This window comes from Grus americana, chromosome 20 (assembly GCF_028858705.1).
Source record: "Grus americana isolate bGruAme1 chromosome 20, bGruAme1.mat, whole genome shotgun sequence".
In the NCBI taxonomy this organism is placed as follows: domain Eukaryota; kingdom Metazoa; phylum Chordata; class Aves; order Gruiformes; family Gruidae; genus Grus; species Grus americana.
The window spans coordinates 2,185,008-2,209,388 of NC_072871.1; the positions used below are offsets into that span (position 1 = coordinate 2,185,008).

Genomic DNA, 24,381 nt, shown 5'->3' on the forward strand with positions numbered 1-24,381 from the left:
TTTGCGCCTCTGAGAGCCGGTTACGTTATTGCAGCATTTTGTGAGGTTTTTTTTCCCTAGTGTTTTGCTTTATTTTGAGTCCTTCTGTTTAAAATGTTAACAAAATTAAGCTCTGTGCCTCCTCGCAAGGCTAGTAAGTGGGTATTATACATGGGGGGTGGGAGGGAGAAGGTGGGAGAATTTGAGGGAAGTCATTTTTTGAGTGGTTTAATTTTTGATGTGAAACCAGTGCTTAATTTTCAAGTGTACTGACCGTTTGCATCTTGCTGTAGCGTCTCTACATCTCTAGAAATGCAGGCTTTCATCAGGTTTGAAAAACTCTGTCTGAGCTGGCCACCCAAAATCAGCGTGTGACTCTTGATTTTAAATTTGGGGTTTTTTTCTACAGAGCTTTGCTGTGGGAAAGCATCAGAATGAACTTGTCAGTCTTAGACTTGAGCTCAGTACTATCCTCACATTTGTCCTCCATAATACAGCAAATCTGTATCAGTGCAGCTCTGGGAACCCAAGCAAATAGGATGGTTTAATGATTTGGGCATTAAAATAAATCCCATGACTATCATCCCAAATATAAATCTGTGTTCAGAAATCTCCAGGAATACATGTGGCTCACGGCATCCATCGGCTCTTTGTTCCTCTGGTACCTGCAAGCAGCATGCCGCGTGACTGCCAGGCTGGAGGGGAACAGAAAGGGAACGGAAGCAATAGTTAAATTCGTTAGTAAGTGGTGTAATCTCACTCGATCTCCTCATTTGCTTCTATTTCGATATAATATTTTCACCTAAGCGTTTGCCAGGTGTTTAATGCATCTCCATTAAGAAACCGTAACGGAGCTCATTACCCTTGCCCCAGGGGCTTTGACTTGCAGCCCAGTTATCCAACAAAAAATTCCGAAGTACCTTCTCTGAATTTATGTTCCTGTTGGTTGATTCAGATGGGACTGACTTCTTCTATGAGTCTGGACTGTGTCCTGGTGTCACGGATTCACCCACATGGCATCCACCTGCTTTCAAACTTGGCAATGGGCATAAAAAGCTCCTTAGTCATGGCAAGTTTGCTGTTTTGGATCAATAATTCTCCTCCCCTCCAAAAATATGTTAGTTACAGGGAATATTATACAGAGGGAGAAAATACTGATAAGTTTGTTATTTACATGGATGTGTTTTGGTTTTGTTGTTCCTGTTTTTAAATAACAGAGGATGAAATTTTTTTTCAAAAGGCAACTTAAAGTGCTCAAACTTGACTGAGATTCATAGTGGACTCATCCCAAACGGGCTGTCCCAACACATTCTTTGCTGCCCCAACTTGGCCAACCGAGGTGACTCAGTAAATCGGCAGCAGAGCATGACTTCACATCTAGGTCTCCTATATCGTGTCCCTCTGCTCCATACATTTGTGAAGGACCACTCCAGAAATTTTTGGCAGTTAATTCTCCAAGCCTCGATTTTTCCCATCTGTAAAATGGAAATATTAATATTGCCTACTATTCCCTTCTCTTATTATAAATTGCTTTATAAAAAGTCCTAAGTATTTTTATTGTCGCAGTGCATTTAAGCAAATCACAATGTATCTGGTTCTTTTTTACAAGGTGATGTTTAGATGCTTCTTCAGTATATGCTCTGCTTTTGATCAGGAAGAACTAGATTGTTTTCCTTGCTCTTCCCCCAGAATTCATGGTGGCTAGAACAGTCTCCAAAACTCCTTAAGACCATGGCACTGGTTGGAATAAAACTAAGTAATTACAACACTTGGTAAAGGGTGCACACCGTTGCAGGGTGTACGCTGTGGGATTTGCTTCCAGGATTATTTGATTGCAGGAGGAATGGAAACCTGCATTCGTCCTGTTGAACACTCTTCAGCCACATTTGAAAAGTCAGTGTACTGAAAAGAGATGAATTTTTCAAGCTCTAGGGCGAGACCCTCTGGCAGTTCTGCTGGATGTTTGCAGGGTTTGGGGTTTTTTTGGTGCTTTTTTTTTTTTTTTTTTTTTTTTTTTTACAGTTTACCCTCCAGGTGACTGCATTGGTCAAGAGGACAGCAGGGCAGCTCTGTCAGTAAAGTGGCATTTGCAAGCCCTGAACCTCTTTGGAGTATCTGGTGTGCTGGAGTCCAAGGCCTGACTTTCACAAGCGTGAAGCATCCAGGGTTCACATCAGCTTTAGTGCTGGACACTGGTGGCTCTAGCAATGACTCTGGGATTCTCCAGGTGCAGGGAATTGCGAGGCTTTGTCCATTCTGTGGAGGACAGAGGATTTTCTTGCTCCCATCAGCTTCTGTTGGTGCAGGTCTCCTGGCTTTTTTTTAACATTGTGATGCTGATGCAAACAAGAGAAGATTGGGGCTCTGCTCCCTTGGATATGAAGATAATCTTCTCAAGTAGAGATTGCAACCCAGCTTCAGCCCAAGCATGTTGGGAAATGAACTCTGTGCTGAGTCAGCCTCCGGCAGCGCATGTTTAAGGAGCCATAATTTTATATGCTGTTCTCATGTGTGTCCATTTTACTCCTTATCTGACAGATTTTTGAGGGGTGCTGAGCTCTTATAATTCCTGAGGAAGGCTCTTGAGGGTGGAGGTCCTGACTGCCTTTGCAAATGAGGCTATGGATAACTCAGCTCCGACACTTTTTGCCCTCCCTTCTCTTCCTTGCCTGCGCAGAAAGGTTGTGTGTCGTCGCCGTAGGATTTACTGCCTTCAGCATGAGGACCTTTGATGTGAGCAGGCTCTAGGAGAAGAGTTACGGCTGCAGAGAAAGGCTGGCTTCCCACTTAAGCCCTAATGCATGCCCTCGATGGGAATAAGTTGGGCTTAAAACTGGCAGAGCGTATCTGGAAGATGTTATTGCTTTCTTTTGTATTAAGCTCGTGTTGACTCTTCAGTCTGTGTTGATAGCAGGTGTGTTTTGAGCTGTACTAGTGTATCTTTTGGAGCGATGTGGTAGGAGCAATACAGGATTTAGATTGTTCCTCCACTGGAACCAGCGTACCTAGCCTAGGGTAAGCAAATGATTCCGGCTTTGCCTTTTTTTTTTTCCCCCCCTACCTGTCCCCAAGGAAGAAATACAAATGCCATGCCTTGAGTGTGTATCTATTGAGGGGAAAAAGGGATTTTTAAATAGTGAACAACTGTGGTTTTCCCTTAGTGCAGCAAGCCAGTTGTTCATTAGTGAAATATATTAATAATTCTCTTATGAACCTGGTTGGTAAGTGAATCAGCTTTAATTCCTTTGTATCAACAAGAGCTGCAGGTATGTCTTCGTTACATTAAAAAAAAAAAGAGGAAGAAAGCAATGCTTGCAAATTGGTCTTTGTTTCCAAGGAAACAAACTTGACATGCTTGAGCTGTGCTAGATGCAAACACTGCTAGATTCAGCAGACATGCCTCGGGATTATATGGTCTGAATATTATTTTTAAACTACCTCCAATTTAAAGGCAAGGGAGAGGACGAGAATAGAATTTGTCGGCAGGGTTTACCAATCTGTGCTTAATGAAAGCACTGTGCGGTATCTTAGAGTTGTCTAATGTGGTGTAGAGAGAATTGCATCCTGGCCTGAAAACGGAGGTCCCTAATGAACGTCCCCAGAGAAGGGGCAGCCTGGGGCCAACGGCTACCGCAGGGCACCGGTCCCGGGGCTTCGGTGAAATCCTTCAGCAGAAATAGAGGTCTGAGGGGAGCTAAGCACATGCTTTCTGTGCCAAATTATTATGGTTTATCCTGGGTCGCTTTACCAAATATTTTGTGCTCTAAAAATATTTTAGTAAAGTGCAACTCACTGGCGCTCGGTGTGAAAGGCTGCCTGGCGTTCAGGAGTCAAATGTGAATACTATCCCAAATAATTTGCTGAAAAGCTGTAGCTTGATGTTCAGGACTGGGCTGAATGTATCAGGGAAGAGATGAGAGAACAAAATTAGGAAATTAGGACTTGTTTTTGCGTAGTGCATCTGACATGAATGCTATGGGTTGATGAAAATCTTGACTTTAACTTGGCTTTTTGCATTGTACAGAAAGTCTTTTAGTATTTGTGTGATTACCTTGCAAGTTTAGTTTAGGAAGAAAGCTGGGGTTTGGCATTCATCTGTCACCTTTTTTTTTTTTTTCTGAAATGCTGCGTTGATAAAGTAACTTAATTTTATTTTTAAATCTTCTTTGAAGAATCAAAACTTCAGCATTGAAGCTGACACTGTAGATACATGGCAGAAATATTAGCCATGCGTGCACAGGAAACAAGCATCGCTCGGCAGAGTGCACACACAATTAGCGGATTTGAACATCCAGAGCTTTTTTTTGGCTTGGGCCCAACAGGAGGAATAGGGTATACATTAAAACTGTGTTGGGATTAAATAACCAATGTTTGCCCTGGCCTGTAAAGCTTTAGTTCTGCAACAACTGTCTTTGCTTTCTGGAGCAGTTCTGTGAGCTGGTAGGGGATCTGTAGGGGCTATGCAAAGGGAAATACAAGTTTTTAAGGAACAGTCAACTTCCATGCGCTGATCGCTCGCAGTGTGCAGGGCTGTTGTCCTCTGGCACTGACAGTGCCTGGTGGACTTCAGCATTGTGTGTCTTTGCATATTTTGTTGCTTGGAAAACTGGAAAGGATAAAAAAAAAAAAATCCGCTATGAATTTTTCTCTGAAATGGTCTTACTGCATTGAGGAGACAAGGTAACGATGGAGTAATTTCAGGGCTGACTAGTGAAAAACAAACCTTTCTTAAAATTCAGGTCCTTAGGAAAACATAGCATGAAGTGTGCTATATTGTAGTCTCTTTTCCTCCCTCTTTCATCCTGCTTTTTAACTTCCTTGCAAATGGAGTTAAAATAACCTTCAAGGTGATCGAGGGTAGGCTGGGGTAGGTTTAGCTTTAAGATGGATGGGAAGCACTATTTGCATTGCGAGCTAAAAGCCTCAGTTGAAGCCCATTGGGGGGAAAAAATAATATTAATGGCATTTCATGAAAATATTGTAATTTGTGGAAGGCCCAGATTTCAAAATCTGCTGGTTTGAGTGTCACTAGGAAATGCTCCTTTTTGCACAAGGCTTGCCTGAGACAGGATTTTCCTTGCTTTTGTTCTAAACCGAGATGCTTGCTGCCTAAAAATGCCTGCAATCCCCGCAGTGAGAGCTTCACCTCCTTGACAGAGGATGGAAACAAGAAGGTTGGCCAGATCAGGATGAATCCCGCACCTCTTTTTTTTTTTTTTTTTTTTTTTTGCTAATGACACTTCCTTATGCTTACATTTCATTAAAGCTCTGAAATGGCTGAAGATCAGCCGGTACTGAGCATGCTCCGGGGTGGAGGCTGCACCCATAGAGTGAGATGGATTTGTGGCTGGAGGAGTGATAGGCCTGGAGTCAGGATCTGGAAGGACCCAGCAGCTCCCTGCAGACGGGACGGAGGTAGGGCAAATCCGGCCGATTCCTTCCCGTGCCCCCGGGCTGGGGGAGCGAGGAGACCGGATGAAGTAAAAACTGTTGGAATTGATTCAAAAGCAGCATAGTTAACCACTGACACGAGATGGCTTCAAACCGTTTCCTGCGGATCAGCGGGGAGGGGTTTTAAAATACTGACCTTTACTGACTGGCGAACCTATATAAAGAACAGACCTGTCTAATGTTAGGGTGGTGACATAAAGCGACAGCAGGCAGGGGCTGGCAGCGAGGGCTGCGGGGACTCGCTGGGTTGTGCCTTCATATTGGAAGGCATGTGATCGCGTCTCAGTCGTGGGCTGCGCGGCTCGGTCGCTAATTATTATTAATGGGAAGCCTTGCAGGGCGCAGACCTGCTCCGCAGTTTAAATCTAGATCCGTCTGTGATTGTGGGAGGGCGAAAGAATGTAAAACTCAAGCTCCCTTTTTCGGGCTTATTTTGCATTCCAAGGATTGCAAACAAACCTTGCCACATCAGGTCCTCCAAACTGGCAAGGAGAGGAGGGAATATGGATATGTTTATTCCTTTGGCTGAGGGGTTTTCTGTGCTTCTTGCAGGGGTTTAACGCGTTGGCGAGTGGCTTTGGGGGAAGGAAGGGGACTCTGTGAGTTGTGCTAGGTTGGGCTTTTGGTTTTCGTCTGTAGTTGCCAGTGTTTTACAAGGAATGTGTAAGCACCAGCAGGTATGTGCTGCATGAGCCGATTGACTCCAGTTGTCGTACAAGCAAGCTGCATGGTAAAGTGCCAATAAAACATTTACATTGGCTCTCGATGTTTGTATTAGTGAGGTGTAGGGAAGATCTGACTTTGTCTGGAACAGGGGGGGAGAAGTCGGCCGCGAGCCTCAGCCCTCGCAGACCCCGTCTCCCATGTGTGTTATTGGGTGCCCACGCTTCTTTCAGCCTGGCTGTAAGTGAAGGTAAGGCAAGAGGTTTGCTCTACTTGGGGCGCTGTCAATACGTCGGTATTACAAAGTTACTGTGTTTAACTTTATTAACAGAAATCTCTGCGATCGCGGTCTATCTTTAGCCTGCATGCAGTAAGATAGACCGGCTCTTTCTTCAGGGCAACTCTGCCCGCTTTCCATAGCGCAGTTCAGGGGGTGATTGGTGAAGAGCAAAACACAGATTTTTATTTTATTGCTCCGGCCCAAGTGACAGTCTCATAGAGTTGGGTCAATCTGCATGGTGAGTCATTTTATTACCTAAAGTAACTTGCCTATTTATTGCTTGGTTCTGCATTTCTTGCGTACCCAACGCTTCCACAGCATTTTCTGAGCCTGTTTGATACGTCAGCCCTGCACTAAGTCAGTGACCAGCTTGCTTACTGGTGTTGCTTTTACAGTCCCTGCATAAAAGTCTGCTGGAGCCCCAGCTTGCTGGCCATGCAGAACTTCTCTTACCCTTTATGGATGCTGGCTTGTTTATGGTTGGATGAATGCACAAAGAAAAGCATTTATGTAAAATAAACGGCATTGCAATTGTGCACTGAAAGGAAAAGGTTTTGATTTTCTTTGGCTCAGATGGGGGCTGCGTTTATGACTTTTCAGAACTGATCGTGGTGGCTTTTTTCTCCTTGTGCGACTCTGGTGTTGAGGTGATCTCAGCCCCAAGTTTTCATGTATGGTCTGGCTCCCTTAATGAGGAAATTTGACTTAAACAGTTTCAGATGCTGGAAAACCACTCGTGTGATAATTTCCTATTGTGCTTGTGTGAAAGGTGTAAGGTAGCCTTAAAGACCCACTGCCACCTTATGGCAGTTGCTGAAAAGCAGCCTCTTTAGAGCCAATTCTGTATACACATCATGCTTGCTTTATTACTCCGCTCTTAACAACTAGTGATATTTGCATGAAGGCAGGAGCTTTGTTTTTAAAGAGTTCATCTGCTCCTTCTGTTCCTTGCAGAAATTTATAATGTCAGCGGAATTGCTTGTAGAGCCATCAACTGTGATATTTCATAGGCGAGCTCATGATTTGGGGAGATCTATAAAAGCATCATGAAGCACTGATTCTCCTCCAGTGAAGAACTTGCTTATTTTCACGTGAATGCCCTAATCCTTAAGAAAAATAGGTGTGAGGTCAAAGAACAGGGACACGTTGAACACGTGAGGCTCATTGGCAGGATCTACGCCCGAGCTCCAGCATTACAGCAGTGTTGCAGCAGAAGCGAGATTGAATGTGAGCAGCCATTTTTACAGCCGGCTTCACTGGCAGAAGACTACTAATAAGCAGGATGGCTTTGCACTGACATGGGTCTGATTCCCACCCCATCTACCGTCCCCCAAATAAAACAATAAAACATTTGCCCGTGGAGCAAACGGTGAGTGTGGTTAAAACAATGAGCTTGCTCGCTGGGCTTTGCAAGGGATGCTGTATTTAGGACTCTTCTCGAGCAAGGCTGTGTTTGTACGGTAGAAGCTCTTGATATGCAATAGCTGAATGAAGGGGGAGAAATGGTGTTTCTAGATTTCCAAAATAGAAGGAGCCGTGGTTACTATAAGTTAAAGCTGAAGGAGTTTCTAATTGGGAACTGTTAGGAATACAGTATGTTCTAAATTACAGCTGTCTGGCCAATATGCTTCTAAATAAAGTTCTAGGATTGCCCTGTAAATGAAATACTCAACACATATTCTTATCAAAACATAGCAACATCTCCCAGAGAGCTTACTTCTCAACATCTGTCGCAACAGCATCTTTTTTTTTTTATTTTTTCCCTGTTTTTTTGTTTTTTTTCTTCTTCTTGGTTTGTGTGATTTACTCAACACAGTGTCCCAGAGAACATTTCATGTTTCCTATTAAGTAAAAGCATTTTCAACTTTGCTGGGGAAAGAGGGGGAGGGAGGGAGATGGTTTGGAAACTCTTGGGGGAAAAAAGCAGGTTTTGAAAGGTGGCGAAAGCTGTGATTCCAGAAATGTGCATTAATGACCGCCTGCTCCTTCCAGACCATTACCTGAGCGTGGAGGTGAACATTTGGGTTCCCACGGAGGATGCTGAGGATGCTCAGCGTGTCCTGGGAATGGGCATTCCGGTTAGGAAATGTCGTACAAAATGGCTGAGGAGGGAAGGAGGCATGTTAACAGCTTGCGGCGGAGCTGGGGAGCGGTTCTCAGCAGTGCAGAAGCAAATCAGGATTCCAGCAAAAATGCTCATCTTGTATCAAAAGTCCCTTCAGCTTATTGTGCTTTTGGGAAAAGAACTGAAGAAGAGCTTCAGATTTGAGCAACTGGAGGCTCTGGAAGAAAAGGAGCCTGATGGAAATAAGGAAACCCCCCTATATTTTGCAGAGCTAAATACTGTTCATCCTAGAGAAAGAAAAATCTCCCCTTGCCTCCCACTTGAGCTTCCTCTGTAAGGGAGCTGTGAAAATGTCATACGTAATGGTGTAATTAAGCAAAAGCCCTGAGGAATCCGGTGTCCTTTGTGAAGGGAGGTTGTTGTGCTGCAGCTTTCCTCCTGAAAATGTGAGATTTCTGAAAGGGATATTTAAGCCTGGAATCAGAGGACGGAGGCGAGAGCGCCCCGGAGTAAAAATACCTTGTAGTTTTATGGTCCCTGGTAGAAAATGTTTTGAAAGGAGGGTGCTGTCTGGTACCGGCTTGGTGGGGAAACTGCTGGAGAGTACTTGGGTTAAATAATGGGGACAGCTTCACAGGGCACAGGCTTGTTCTTGTCCTACATCACTAGAAAAAACGCTTCCTTGGCCAGCCTGGAGATGAGTCTCTAACCAGCTGGGTAGAAAGGAGCCTGTGCTCGTGCAGCACCCGACCTCTGCAGACTGGGGCAGATGGGGGGCCTGGGGTGCCGGGGCAGGAGGCACTGCTCCGACAGCCGATGGACCCTGCCCGGGCACAGTGCTGGCACTGCCAGGCGGAGCAACGCCGGGGTGGTCTGGAAGCTTCTTTCTTCTTTTGGATGGCATAAATTGAAGGTCTTGATTAATCAACGCACAAGCATCCCCTGCGAATGCGGCGCTGTGCAGAGATACTGGTACGATGCCCATCAGTTGCTTCTCTTGAGCTGGTTGTTGAAGCATCTGCAATACTCTGATCAGCTTTGTTTTTTATTTTTTTTTAAACTGTTTAGTGCTTTCAAGGATGGCCATGAGATGTTAAAAGCGTTTGTGGTAGCTTCTGCTCTCAGTGTATATTTAACCTCAGCAGTAAAAACATGCCTGGTGTTGAGATGCAGTGGGGAGTGCTGCCCTTCTGCGTGTGCAGGAGGGCTGAGGCTGCAGCGTGGTTCTCCATCATTATTTTATCTCTGAAAGGGGATGTTGGCCGTGGTGGTTCATTGACACGGTGTTTGTTAATATCATTCTTTCTATTTCTGTGTTTTTAATGAAAGCTTGGTAATTTCGTGCTGCAAAGAAGGGCAATGTGTCAACCGTTTTAAAGACATCTTTGAACTACAGTAATCTTTTGATGCAGTGGATAATACAACTTCTATCTATGTAGTCAGTTTTTGTTGCTTTTGTTTGGGGATTTTTGAGTATGTCCTAAATGAGTTACCTCTACACCTCTCGGTGACTGATAGGCCAGGATAATCTCGTTTTGTGTACATTAAAACTTAAGATTTACATCAAACAAAACCCAGTGGGTGAAAGAGAGATCCTTGCTTTATACTGTCACCTTAAATATTCCTTCTCTATGAATTTCAGTCATCTCAATTTAGCCTTGTGTGTTTTAACTGTTTAGTAGGGAATCTTCTCCAGAGCGTGGAGAGAAAAACAATGTCCTCCTAGCAGAGGCAGATCCGTAGCAGGCTCTGCTGCTGCTTTAACTATGGCTGCTTTGCAAATGTGCCTGGACATTGTGGTGAAATAGCTGCTTGGGCTGGAGAAAACGTGTCTTGTTGGCGTTTCCAGCCTGCGATAATGCTATGGCAGGACATGCAATGCTCGGCAGAGGAGGGGACGGGGAGAGCGGAGCAGGCGATGGCTTCGTGCATGTGCTGAAGGCCTGAGTTTGCACACCTGCTTTTGGTGCCAGGCAAACAAAATCCTTGGGCTCCTCAAAACCTCACTATGCATTTCGATGGCTTTTTTTTTCTCCCTACAGTGCAGGCTGCTCCTTCCCCCCCAGCCCACTGTAACACATTACACTCAGCTCCTCTTCATTTTAATTTCTCCTCTTCAAGAGAACTATCTTCTGTGCTCTTTTTTTTTTTTTTTTTTTTTGAAAACTGTTTTTTCTTTGGCCAAGAACAAGCGGGTGGTGCCACAGTCCATTTCTGAGTTTCCTCTTCCTTCTGGCCTCTTCTCCGGGGTTGCCGGCCGCCCTCCCCCTGCTTGGGTGGGAGGTTCTCCAGCGCGACACCCCGCTCCAGCAGCCTCCTGCTCTGATAAATGCCAGTCTTGCGCTTGAATCCCTTCCAGCCGATCTCTGCTTACAGATGTTCCTGCGAGTTGCTCCGGCAGTTTTACTGGGAGCTTGAGCAGATATGAAGGTTGCCAAGAGTTTATGCTTAATTGTTAAGTGGAACAAACTACTTTTATTTTGAAGCTAAAATTTCTTCTTCTCTCTTGCTGGCTGGGCCAGCTGTATCATATGGATTGACATAGGCTGAGCTCAGAGCTCCTGCACCTAGTAGTGCACTATCACTTCATTAGGGTTTTCCCCCCTTGTGCCATTCCCCCCCCCCTCTTTTTAATGACTGCATTTAAGATACCCTTTTAAGGTTGGTTGTACCAGGTCGGGTTGTCTTATTAATCCCCAAAGTGAAAAATAGCTCCCCTTCAGCTCAGCAGATCGGATCTCGAATGCACTTGCAGTTGGACACTGCACACTGAACCAGTTTAACCCGTGTGCCTTCATCCCAGAGCTCGGAGGTCGGCCGCTTTATTAAGCAGAAGAAAATCAGCACGGGAGCGTCCCCAAGCCATGCAGCATCCCTCCCTGTCCCTCCTGCCTCTCCTTTTCCTGCGGGCAAGGGCTACTCTTGAAGGCCACCGAGTCAGAACACTTCGCTCTATGGTTTAAAAGGCTTTTTTTTTTTTCAGGCGAGCGATCAGTTTTGAGGCCTGGCACCCTGTCAGAAAGTTGACAGATGATCTGCATTACCGGTGCGTCCCCGGGATGCCCGGGATAATCGCGCTCCAATGGACGCCCTGGAGCCGGCAGGTTCTCTGTGAAATGGCTGCAGCTTGGAGGGAGCAGTGAAATGGTCTCCTCTGGGCATGCTCACTCTGTAGAGGGAGCTTTTATCACATGAGCAGAAACTGAATCACTGCTCATGAGGATCTGGAATATGCAACTCTTTGAGTCTTCACCAGGAGAAGACAACAGATGTCTGCAGGTACAGCAGGGTCCACCTCCCGTGCCTCGCAAAGAGCGGCTCCCCGCCGGCCCTGGCCACAGGCAGGCTGTCTGCCACTGGGGAAGGAGAAACCTCGGAGAAGAGGAAGACAGTTCAGGGAATCATGGCTGGGAGTTATTTATTTATTTGCTTCTCTATACATTTATTTTCCTGCCCCGTGCGCGGGAGGGCGGGTGGGCACGGGGGGTGCTGGGGGCCGGCTGGAGGAGGCTGGCCGGGCTCCCTCTGTGCTGGGGTGAGTGTTGTTGCCTTGTGCTGTGCCATGGGCTTGCAGGTTACTTCGGCATCCGACGTCGCCTGGCTCCGGGGAAGCTTGGGCTTTGTTTCCTTGCATCTGGGTGGTCTTTTATTTGTCTTCTGGGGTGGGGAGGCTTGTTTGGGGTTGGGTTTTTGGGTGTTGGTGGGGGTTTTTTTGGTGCTTTTTAAAAACATTTTTAAAGTGTGAAGTTTCTGGAAAATTTGGGTCTCCCAGGAGCTCTCTCTGCTTGCAGCTCTTGTAAGCAAGAAGAGCAAACCCTGGGGTGTCTGAGCTGCTCGAAGATTGAACTTCCAAAGGGGAGGAGAGGGCCTGTGGCCACATGGCACCTCCTCGCTAGGTCTCCTTTGACAGCCTCTGCTTGCATCAAGCAAGCCTACAGCTCACTTCTTCGGGTGGAGGCAAGAGAGAACATTATTTTACCAGGAAGAAACAATCCTTTTTATTTTGGGTGGTTTCCTCCCCTCTCTCTCCTTTTCTTTTTTCTTTTTAATAGTAGCTTGCAATGCAAGGGAGCAGCTGATTAAACCGAAACATCCATGGTTGATTTCATGGCAGGAGGCCCATGTCTGCAGCTTATTTAAAAAGTTGCCTAAAATTCAGACCCCTGGCCCTGCCGTGCTCTTGGGTTTGGGTTTTTTTTTTTTTTTTGCTGTCGTTTGTGTTACATGCAGACAGCTCTGTGGGCTGCCACAGACCTCAGAGGGACTTGGGGCAGACGCCGGAGGTCCCAGAGCCATGGGGGGTCCAGGCACCCCTGCCAGGGGGCAAAACACTGGCCTGGGCTTGGGGAAGACCCCTGAAGCTGCTGTGCAGACACAATATTGAATTTTCAATCGAGGAGTGAGATGTGAAGATGGCATTTAAAAGATTAGGGAGCTTACAGGACAGGCTGTGATAGCTAATCTAAATATCTATCGTGTCTCCGCTGGACTATAAATACACTCATTATTCGTCATCTAGAAGATGTGTGCTAAAGGAAAAGGCATCAGAAGAAGTCAGAAGGAGAGAAACAAGATTTCTTTTTAACAGTGAAGAGCAGAGGCCTTGACGTGCTGCCTGATCGGCTCCCATCCAGGGGAAGAAATGTGCTTTGGCTTTGATGAAGGCTGAGGAAACAAGCAACCAGAAAAACGCTGAGGTGTGGAATGTGTGCTCCTGTGTGGTGGTGACCACGATGACACTGGTGTGACAGCTGGCCAAAAACACCTAATGCTCCATCCCTGCCGGCTGATGCCCTTTGAAAGTATCTGCAGAGAGACGCTGAAAAGCCTGACCTACTTTGGAGGGAAGAGAGAAACCCAAGGTCTGGACGTCGCTGCTTTTCAGCAAGGGTTAAGAGCCCCAAAGTAGGGCCCTGGGGTCTTGGATTTTTCCCCCTTCATGTATTTAACTGGCTCTGAAGTGCCAGCACGAGCTCTTCCCCTCTTCCCAAGAATACGTTTGGACAGAGCTGGGCTCTGCAGCACGCACGGGGCATATTTCTTACTGATCAGCCCCCGTTAGGCAAACCGTGGGCCTGGCAACGGCGGGGGCAGGATTGGGCCCACGACCTGGGGGCTCGGGCTGCGGAGGTTGTCCTGGGACTCCTTTTGCCAGCACTGGAGCCCGGCTCCCCCGACCTCTCCCACGCGGTGCCATTTCCTAACGAAAGAGGACCGCGCGCATCTCGTGCCATGGCAGGGAGCTATTTTATTCAGGTAAACTAGGAGTTTTAAGGGGCTTTGCCCTCCTGGCCAGCTGGTTTGGGGGAGGGCTGGCTTGATTCCTGCTGCTCCTCTTTGTTGTCCTTTTGCTGCTTTTCCCTGAAGTTTTTTTTCTTCTCCCCTTCCCGCTCCTGAAGCTGAGAGCGGTCAAGGAATGGCTGCAGCAGGACAGCTACCTTTCTCTTGGTTCAGCTGAAAGGCTTGGGGGACCATATGTTCCTGCAGTGACACATAATGTCACTGATTGGGAAATGAATTTATAACCCTTAACTACCATTTTCAGCCAGTTATTTTTGACTCCTGTGAAGTCAAACTCTTTGCAGAGAAGACCCTCATGTCCCCTTGTGTTTCCCTTGGTCCCGTGGGATCCGTCCCTCCCCGTGCCGATGTGAGCTCCTTGGTCTCTTGGGTGGAGGAGGAAATGTCTGGCTTTGCTGTACGGTGGCGCTGGTCCTGGAGGGGGGCAGAGCAGGAGGACGGGCAGCGTTGCCTGCCAGGATTTACAGTAGTCAGGAAAGCAGCAGGAATGAAGCTCACAAACTGTACGAGCTAACTGGAAAGTATCCTTAAAAAAGAAAAAGAAATTAGAGGGGAAAAAATGTAGAGCAAGCATTTTTAAAAAAAAAATATTCTGGGATCCAACATAACAGCTTGCTTCCTCCAAACCAGGTAATTTATTTATCTTTTTCCTTCAGTCCCCATCAGGAGGGGGAAGGCTGGTGGACATGGGGGAGTAGGGTTGAGGCAGTGGGGGTTAAGATGATCTGGCGTGCAAGCGTCCTCCGTGCAACGCTGCCATACTGTGTTGGAGCAGCACACTGCCTCTTGCAAAGGAAGCTTTTCACAACTTGTCCTTGTTCCAAGGATGAGGAAACCTCCAGCTCTTCTGGCATTTTCTCTCCGTCATAAGTCAGAGCCGCTTTCACCTGTAAAGTATGATCAGCACAGACAGGGAGAGGGCTGGAACGGAGAGGGGCTCGGAGAAACCTTGCAAGGCTTTTCATGGAGCTCTTGGTGTTAAATGAGGAACTTTTCCCCTCCTCCTCTCCTCGTTTTCCTGTGTGCCTGCAAAAATACTCTGGTTTTCATTTAAAGGAGAAAACTGTATGTGCTGGGACTAAGCCAACTTGTTTATTCAAGGGAAATACCATATTTCCAACTCTTTCTCTCACAGAGGAAGGCTTGACGGAGGATGGCAGACTGGGCTGGATATTATATTTTTAGGTGACATTGAAGCACGGTTGTGATTTGAAGAAGCAAAATATCATGGCTGGCATTTTGCATCGAGCTCTGCAAGACCTGTCCTCCCAACCCCCAAAGGGGTTAACATCTCCTCCAAAGCAGGTGGATTTTGACCTAAATCAAGGAGGGAAAAGGAAGACAGAAAAAAAAAAAAGGGCAAAAAACAACAAAACCACCACCACAAACCCACAGCCTGCAATTTCCCTTCTCCAAAGGGGATTTTTATGACGAGGGGCTGGGGGCCCGCGAGTGGTCGGGAGGCAAACGCTGGCTCCTCTCCTCCTGTCAAAAAATGGCAGGTCAGTGTGTGTCTGTAAACAATGCAGTTATGAAATGGCAGCGCCGGCCGCGCTGAGCATGCTCGGGAGCTGCCTGTAGGGGGAAGTGAGCCGGGAAAGATGATCTAATTCAGTGCAATTCTTGGGATTGAAGGAAAAGACCAGGCTCCACTCTTAATGACAGAGCAGAAAAAAAATAACACAGGCCCCACGCCGGGGACGAAGCCCGTAGGCCATGGAGGAGAGGGTGTGAGGATCTCCCACCTCTAGGACTTCGGGTGCTGGGCAGCACTGTGTCGCTTTCTCACCCTCCAGGAGAGTAAAGCCTTGGTGAGGTTTTGCTGTAGTTATTAGAGGGACAGGCCCGAGGGTGCAAGTGTGATTATTTTTTTTTTTTTTTGCTTTTTTTCTTTTTCTCCCCTCTCCCTGTCTGTTTTCCCGGCTCGCAGGCGTCGCTGTCTTGCTGCTGGCCTCTGGGTGGCTGGAGGTGACCAAGGCGGAGGTGGTGTGGGCAGCTGAGCGAGGTCCTCCAGGTCCCCAGGGAAGCCCACGCGGGGCTTCCCCTCCGCTGCTGCCCCGACCAGCCCTTCTGCCAGGCGCCATTGGGATGGGCAGGGGGAGAGGGAGCTGCTCCGCTGGCTGCAGTGGTTTGGGGGTGGGAGGAAGAGGAGCGTGGAGGCTGAAGAGGTGCCTGAGGCCCATTGATGGGGGCGAGGGGCCTTCCAGCTCCCCTGCCCTGGGCTGCTGCAGCCTCCTTGCTTCAGGCTGCTCTTGGTGCTATGGGTTTATGCTGGCTAAGCCTTCCTGGGGACTGGGTGTTTCTGAAATGGCAGGTTTGCTTTTGCTAGAGATAGCGATGAATCTTGGTCTCCATTTTAGGGCTTTCTTCCCTCCCTCCCCTCCCGGGTGCTAGGAGAAGGCATGCGGCAGCTGTACTCCTTGCTAACCTCAGTCCGTGGAAGGAGGAGATGCCTTTGTCTGCTCTGGGTTTACACTTGCCTGCACATACAAGATGCACTGGCTTTAACTGTACTGGGACACAGCTAGATGGGTACGATGCTTCCCAGCATGGAAGTGGCGAGGAAGCGTAGCTGCATCCATGCTAGGGCTGTTGTCTGATCGATCGGCCTCCCCTGTACAGGAGGGGCTCGGGCTCTGCAAACCCCCCCTTGCCTGAAGCCTGCACGCCATTGCGGATCGCGTTGTCTTACGAGGAGTTGCTTTAAGTCCTGTTGTGTTTCATGCACGTGTCTCCTTGTTCCCAGCTGTTGCGTGCAGGGACTTGCACCTCATTTCTACCCTTCCCCCTGTTTCGGGAGTTGATTTGTGCCTCTGGAATAGGAGAGAGGACATGGGGGGTAGGGAAGGACGTGTTTCTTTTCTTTTAGGAAGAGTCTGGATGAAAGGAATCCAGGAGACAAAAGAATTGCAAAGAATTTGATTTGGGGACAAACTTCAGGCTGAGGGCAGTGCTTGTTGTGAGCTGCAGATAAAATTCCACGTTCACATGATTGCACGAGGCTTATGAGGAAGTGGCCTTAACCTGAGAAAAAAGAGCTTTGAGACTGGTGACTGCTTTGTAGGCCAGGTACGCTGGTGGTTACGCTTCCTTCCTTCTCCAGATCAAATGCTTCTGCTGCTTCTAATGACAGGCCCGTGGTCAGCGTCCCCACGAGCAGTGATCCCAGACCTTGGCGAGCACAGCAGGACCTGAGCAGCGCCGAGATCTGAAATGAGCAGCCTTCACATGCCTACAAAAGAAACACTCTCTTTCCACAAGCATTTTCTTCATCATTACTTCCTGTATAATTAAGTACAAAATGTTTGTCTTCTCTTTAAGGCAAAGGTTATTACAAGCGAGTTGGTTTGGGTTGTGTTATTTTTACTATTTATTTTTTTTAGGAGAAAAAGGGAGGGAAAAAAATGAGTGAATGAGAATCTGCTGCTGCTGCTGGGCTTGCATCATTTACTGAGAGCTTTGCCTCTCTACCTTGCCACAGTGCGTGTTGCAAACCTCGCCACCGCCTTCCACAGGAGGTGAAATCCTGAAGGGCTGGTGAGAGCCTTGCTGGAGCCCCGGCTCCATCAGGGAGCTGGCCCAGTGGCGTCACCTCTGAGGAGTTGGTGTCCAGCTCCTGGCTGGAGGCTTCACGGGCCGGGCAGGATCAGTCCTGTCTGTCCCGCCGGGTCTGTAGGCAGATGTGTGGATGCAGCTGCTGCCCCGAACGGGAGCGAGCACAGTTTCAGAGGGGTCCCCTGCGCCCAGCCCTCTTTCACATTGACCTGCTTTAGCTGCATGGCTCCGATCAGAATAACGCTGCTGCAAAGCCTCAGGTTCCTAGACTGTTGATTTTTAAGACAAAAAAAAAAAAAAAAAAAAAAAAAGACCCTGGTGAAGGTAGACATCTTAGCACATCAACCTCCGCTCCTTCCTGGTCTGCCTGGAGAGAGCTCTGGTTCATGATGTAACTCCCTGGTCTCTTGGGCTTGGTAAGCTGCAATATGTTGGAGTTTTGCTGTGCATGTATTGTCTTTGCCTATAAAACCTGTTTGGACTTTTGCGAAGGGCACCCGGATGGCTGATGAAAATGCCAAGGAGGAGGCTGAGAAAGCTCTTTCTGTGTTTCCCAGCTTTGCTTTTTTTTTTTTTCTTTTTTTTTTGTGGGCTTTTTTTTTTTTTTTTTTTTGTTTTAAAGGCACCACTGTAGTTTCTAGTTGTCGTCTGTTTGGAAATGCTGCAGAGCCTTTCCTTGGCTGGTCTGACCCATCTTCCATCCCCTCCAAAGACCTCATAGAGAAGAGGAAGCCTGTTTTCTTGTAAATAGAGGTGGAGAGGAAAAACTAAACCAGCACTAGCTCCTCTGCTTAGATCCTCATGGCTTTTAAAGCCCTTTCAAAGACCTAATCAGTCTTTCTTAAGATGCAGTAATTTTTTTCTTCCCCTTGAAACCTAAAAATAAAAAGAAGGGGAAATAATACTTCATTGCTGGTGGTGTGTGTACTCTTTATGGAGGCTCTCCAGCCACCGAAGGTTAATAATCAGTCTTGGGGTCGGCGAGGGAATGGAGGCGGACCGCTGCGGGAAAGGGGGGAAGGAGGGGAAAAAAAAAAAAAAAAAAAATGGAGAGAGTGAGACTTTTATTGTGAAGCAGCCTGTGCTTGGCAGTTGGCTTTGTTGGGACTGCTGCAAGAGCAGACATTTCTCGGCGGGGAGGGTGGGTATAGGATTTCCTTGCCAATCGGGAGCCGGCGGATTGGGGCATGGGGAGTGTGAGCAGAAAGGGAAGTTTGCTCTGAAGTTAAGAGAGGGGAGGGGGGGGGGAAAAACAAAAAAACAACACACACCAAAAAAAAAAAATGGAGGTATTGACACTTGCGGTGAAGTTGTTGCTAAGTTGGCTGGGTGGAGTTGTGGGCCGGTGGGAATGAATGGGCAGCGCTGCCCGGCTGGAGGTGGATGCCCGGTGGGTGCCCGTCGGTGCTGGGTGCCGGCTGCTGCATCTGCCGAGGGGTGATGGAGCAAGGAGGGGCGAGCGCTGGCCTGGGGGGAAGAGGCTTCGAGAGCTTCGCAGGGGTTTCCTGTAGCTTCTTTTTGATCAAAATGCTTCAAAATTCACAGTTGGCTTTTTTTAATTATTATTATTATTTTCTTTTCTACCTTGATGCTGAGTTTTTGTTTGTTTCAGAGCAAGGCATGGAAGTTGTAAAGCCGCCGCCGCTGCTAGCGAGGGATGTGTCCCTGAGACAGGGACCAGGAGAGCCCGTCAGGTGCCACCTTGGTTAGCCTTGCCTTGGCACCCAGCTTTTTGTTACTCTCACAGGACAAAAAGTGATGGTTTCTCTCTGGCCCCGCTTGGCACTGGAACTTCTGCTTTGAGAGCTCCCGCCGCTGGCGGCCCGAACTCCTGGTAATTGCAGCGAGGAGGGAGGGTGGTCGTTAGCTGCCGAGGGCTGATTGACTCCAGGGTTCCTACGGTGGCTTTTTTTCAGGCGTGGGCTGAGCAGCAGCAACACCTCTGTGGAAGGGAGAGCTTGGATGATTTGTGGAGTGCGGTTGCTGCTTATAAAATAAAGAAAAACTGAGAATCGAATGGGCAAAAATGACCTGCTGGAAATCCTGGGGCTTCCAGTATGAGTCAGTTTAATAGCAGGAATATCAAGACCTTTCTTTGTTGCAGGAGAGGTTGGGAAAACAAGCTAGTCCCTGTTAGATGGGCTGCTCCACGTGTCTGTAGCAAGGGCCTGAGTGCCCCTTCCAATGGTGGGGGCCGTGGGGCTGCACTTGAGCCCCAGTTCTCTGCAGTTCTCTTTGCATTAGTCTTGCAGCGGGTTAAGTCCATGAGAAAAATGAAGTTATTCCCAGTTTACAAGAAGTCCAAGTAGAGGAGAGGTAGGGTTTACAAGGAGATTGTTTGCAGCAAGGATATATATTATTGGCTTAGCAAATAAATTAAAAAAAAGCTGATCTATGTTCAAACTTTGGGCTGTGTTTTTATGATCATTTCTTGAAGGAAGCTGTTGGCCAGTGTCTGCTGGAGGTATGTTCTGTTTCAGGCTATCTGATCGGTTGGCTGAGCGGAGGTTTCTAACGCTTACAGCTTGCTTTTTGGTTTGAAAATCTGAAGGTGGTGTGCTGGAGGCACGAGTTCCCTCTTGCTGAGAGCATCTAGACGTGGCCGTGTTTGGTGTTTGCTTGCGTTCGGGGGCAGGCAACCACCCATGACCACCTTCCTCCTCGCTAGAGGAGCAATCCTTGAAGGTGCCCTTAGCTCTGCGCGGGCAGGTCTGGCAGGCGGTGGAGGTTTTCCCAAGCAGCCTGCGCCCAGCTGGCGTCCCTTGATTTTTCTTCCTTCCTATCAGCAGTGTGTTGCTTTGCACATGATGGCATTTAGGTGCAGGGCAGGGTGGTCCCACAGTACTGCAGTGGCCCAGGGGCAGGGACCCGGTGCTGGATGAGCCCTTGCTGGCTGTATGGGATGGGGGGCTGCTGAAATTGGGGTGAGGGAAGACTCTGCTCTGCAATACCTGCCGGCACCTGGCATTGCAGCTGAATTCACATGGAAACAAAAATGTCAGGGTGGTTGGTAGTAGCAACACCAAGGCTCATCTCCCGTGCTACCTTCGGACAGAAACCGATGTGGGGAAGGGTGAGCTGCTGCTGAGAATGGTTTTGGAGCCGGTATGCCAGACTTCATGTGTGCGTCTTATCTCTTTTGCTTGCTTTATGGGAGATGGACAGGTTGTTTTCTCTCTTTATCACTCAGCATGCTTTAAACCTTGTGATTTGCATGGCTGCAGGCATCGTCTGCTCTGGGTGCTGGCCTTCAGCAGTTGGTTTGACCTGGGCTCATTCTTGTCCTGCGACGCAGGCAGCGTGTGCCGAACCCTTCGCCAGCCGGGTCCGGCCATCGCTGCCTCCCTGATCTCACCGCAGCTTTGCAAGGCAGTCGCCATGTTTACTTTTCAGACCAGCTTGTCTCCTTAAACACAGAGCTGTGTCACAGGACCCCTTCTCTTGTGTGTGTGTTTGGGGTTGGTTTTTTTAATACCTTTTTCCTTTTGTTCTTTCTCGGTAGCTTTTTTTTTTTTTTTGTCTTGCCACTTCAGAAAAAAAAAAGAGAAAGAGGAGGTATTAAGGCTGCAAACCTGATCTAGCAACGTGACTCCAGGCGTGTGAAAGGCAGAGGAGAAGAGCAGGTGTTCCCTTTTTGCAAAAAAAAAAAAAATAAAGAAGAGGGGGAAAAAGAAAAATTACTTTCTATAGAATTAAAAATAGAACTCATTAACTTTAATAAACATGGATGTTATGAATGATGAGTTAGCTGTAGCAAACTGATGGTTTGCATTTTATAAGTTACATTTGAATGAACTACAAAAAAAGCAAAACCACCAGAAGCATGCTTGGGCTGTAGATGTTGATAAATGACATGTAATGAGAAGGTGGATAGATCTGCCTCCCCCCACCCTAAACCTAGGAAGTTTTGGGCAGTAAGGGTCACCTCCGTGTGATGCCTTTCCCGACTGTTTCCAGCCGTGCCTGTACAGACACACTCAGCTGGATTCCCAAGCACGTTACACTCAGAAATCTGTCTGGCTGCATCTTACCCAAAGAGCTGTGAGGTCTCAGCCCAGGCACAGCTCGAAGCCCCTCTGCTTCTCAGGCAGACGGGCTGTCAGCTGGGGCAAGACTTGCCCTCTTTTATCTTTGACCTGTGCCTTGGTGGCAGTTTCCTGGCAGCGTTATTTTGCAGAATGAGGTTTGCCCGTGATGTAAACAGGATGTGTCCATGATTTTCTCTTGCTTTAAATGCAACGTGTGTATAAACATTGAGCTAAACAGTGATATTTCTTTTTTTTTCCCTCCCCTGTCTCTTCTCTCCCCACCCTTAGCGAACAGTGCTGAGTAAGGGAGAGACAAGGAAAGACGCCTGCATGAAGACTGAGCTGCTGAAAGATATCACCAACAACAAAGAGGAAGGTGAGCACCTGCATCGGTTGAGGGCCAGACCTCGCTCATGAGGTTGGCACATGATGGGAACAAAACTGGGGGCTTGGAGATGTGCTCTGTCCCCCGAGGGTCTCAGGTGTGCTCCCATGAACAGAGTGGCTCCGTTCTCCTCCCGTATTTATTCTGAGCAGAGATCTTCCCCAGAAGATGCAAATTTGCTTTTCAGTCCATCCATCTCCACCCACCTAAAGAATTATATCTCATTTTCACTTCTGCTTTGGTGTGACTGTGAAGCTCACAGGAGTTACTTTGAACCTCGTCTGTGTGACTGGTTTTAACTGAACTCTGATCTGCACCACACGATGACCTAGCCCTTTTCCTCCCTCTATTAAAGTTAACTTTCTGTTTTCCTGTGAGTTTCTCTTTGCTCCAGAACAGGCACTGATCGCTGCAGGATGGCCGGTGGGGTTAGACACTCCACACCTCGTGCCGTTGCAGGATGCTTCGTGGCTTCTGCGTTGTTTCTGCTTGTTTTTACTTTGCAGGATGCAGCGCATATGTTAATTTGATGAAGTCTTTCCTGCATAGTTGTCTGTGAGTTGCATGCGCACAAATCTGAGGGCTTAATAAATGTGTCAGTGGGATTAGGGAAAAAAAAGCCCCACTACCCTTTATCTTCCCCCCTGCTCCTTTCTTTCCATGGCTTTATTATTCCTTGACTAGTTACTTCTCATAGCTCTGTAGAGATTTGGTGTATTTTTGTTCTCCTTTCCATAACAGCATTAGAAAAGCACTGAAGAGGCCCCATTAAAATACCTAGTCTTAGCTTAGAAACAAAATTTTGGGCTTAGTTCAGATGTGTGTGAGTACAGCATGGCTTTTTCTTTCTCTTCTGTCCAGCATAATGTTTTGTCAAGCTGTTCTAGTTGGAAAGAAAGCTCAGAACAGGCAGAATATCGAATGCTGTGTCAGATGTGGCCGCGATGCTTGCATATTAACTGGGAGCACGTGAGTGCTGCTGCTGCTACCGGTTGCGTATGGACCTCTGGTCTGGGCAGAGCAGAGATGAAGTCTGAGGTCACATTGCTCTAGGAGGAGACTCTCGCTTTGATCCTTTGCCTTGCTTGGCTCACGAGTTTAGTTTATTTAGTTTTATTTCGTTTTAAGTCTTGGTTGGTCTTAAGGTAAGTGTCAAGAGTCTATGGAGGTAAAAATCCAGAAGGAGAATGGGAAGAGAGACAATTCTGCGCCTTGTATGTCTTGACTGATTTTGACTTAAAGCAAATACTGCATGTCAAAAGGAAGCTGAGAACCCTCCCTGTGCAGGAGCAATCTCAAGGCTTCAATTTCCAACCACTTCAGCTTATTGTCCAGTTCTGTTACTGGGGAAAGAAGAGTCCTAAAATCTGAATTGCATAGTCTCCATTCTTGTGGTAACGTTCAGATTGTATTCTTCTCTTGCCAAGCATACCATGTTTGTAAAAGACAATGGTTTGCACGGTCGTTGTGCTGTATGTGTTGTTCTTTGCTGACCTTCGTTACCCAGCTGTGATTGTCATAGCAGTTCAATTAGTTGATGTCCCTAAATCCTGTTAATAACAGTGTTTAGCGTTGGCAGAGAATTTACATTTTTGAGCGTTGCTTGAACATGAAATCATTACAGCAGACTTGCAAGATGGCATGAAATAGTTTCTTTGAGGGATGGGCAACAGTGTATGGAGCTGGGAAGTATGGACTGGAAAAGCACCCTGTGTCTCTAAGTTAGCTTGAACAGTTGTTTTGCTTCAACGAGGAGGATGGGACCGATACCGTTGAATATCTTAATCAACAACATAGTGGGATCGAGTGCACCCTCAGCACATTTGCAGATGACACCAAGCTGTGTGGTGCGGTTGATAAGCCTGAGGCACAAGTTGCCATCCAGTGGGACTTGGACAAGCTCGAGAAATGGCCCCGTGTGAACCTCATGAAGTTTAACAAGGCCAAGTGCAACGTCCTACACCTGGGTCAGGAAAACCCTCGGTATCAATACAGGCTGGAGGAGGAAGGGATTGAGAGCAGCCCTGAGGAGAAGGACCTGGGGCTACTGGTGGCTGAAAAGCTGGACATGAGCTGGCAATGTGCACGTGCAGCCCAGAAAGCCGACCATGTCCTGGGCTGCATCCCCAGCAGCGTGACCAGCAGGTTGAGGGAGGGGATTCTGCCTCTCTGCTCTGCTCTGGTGAGACCCCCCTGCAGTGCTGCTTCCAGCTCGGGGGTCCCCAGGACAAGAAGGACATGGAGCTGTTGGAGTGAGTCCAGAGGAGGCCACGGAGATGATCTGAGGGCTGGAGCACCTCTGCTATGGAGACAGGCTGAGAGAGTTGGGGTTGTTCAGCCTGGAGAAGAGAAGGCTGCGGGGAGACCTTAGAGCCCCTTCCAGTCCCTAAGGGGGGCTTATAAGAAAGATGGGGACAGACATTTTAGTAGGGCCTGTAGTAATAGGACAAGGGTAATGGTTTTAAACTAAAATAAGGTAGATTCAGACTAGATAAAAGGAAGAATTTTTTTGCTGTGAGTGAGGATGGTAAAACACTGGCACAGGTTGCCCAGAGAGCTGGTAGATGCCCCATCCCTGGAAACATTCAAGGCCAGGTTGGACAGAGCTCTGAGCAACCTCATCTAGTAGAAGTGTCCCTGCTCACTGCAGAGGGGTTGGACTAGGTGGTCCTCA

General features: G+C 47.7%; 1 protein-coding gene across 17 annotated transcripts in view; it reads left to right on the top strand.

The window, feature by feature from the left end:
* The window catches only part of EHMT1 (euchromatic histone lysine methyltransferase 1), a 123,960-nt gene that overhangs the window by 37,765 nt on the left and 61,814 nt on the right, over positions 1-24,381 (top strand). For 7 of the 17 annotated variants that reach the window (XM_054848636.1, XM_054848634.1, XM_054848647.1 and 4 more), the window contains one exon: positions 21,611-21,698. In XM_054848636.1, coding sequence (XP_054704611.1) covers positions 21,611-21,698 — 88 coding nt within the window. Of the gene's footprint in view, positions 1-5,332; positions 5,395-6,324; positions 6,344-11,629; positions 11,718-15,399; positions 15,551-16,789; positions 16,809-18,922; positions 19,129-20,380; positions 20,400-21,610; positions 21,699-24,381 lie in introns of those variants that run through there. The other 10 variants (XM_054848639.1, XM_054848643.1, XM_054848646.1 and 7 more) reach the window with 10 other exon arrangements.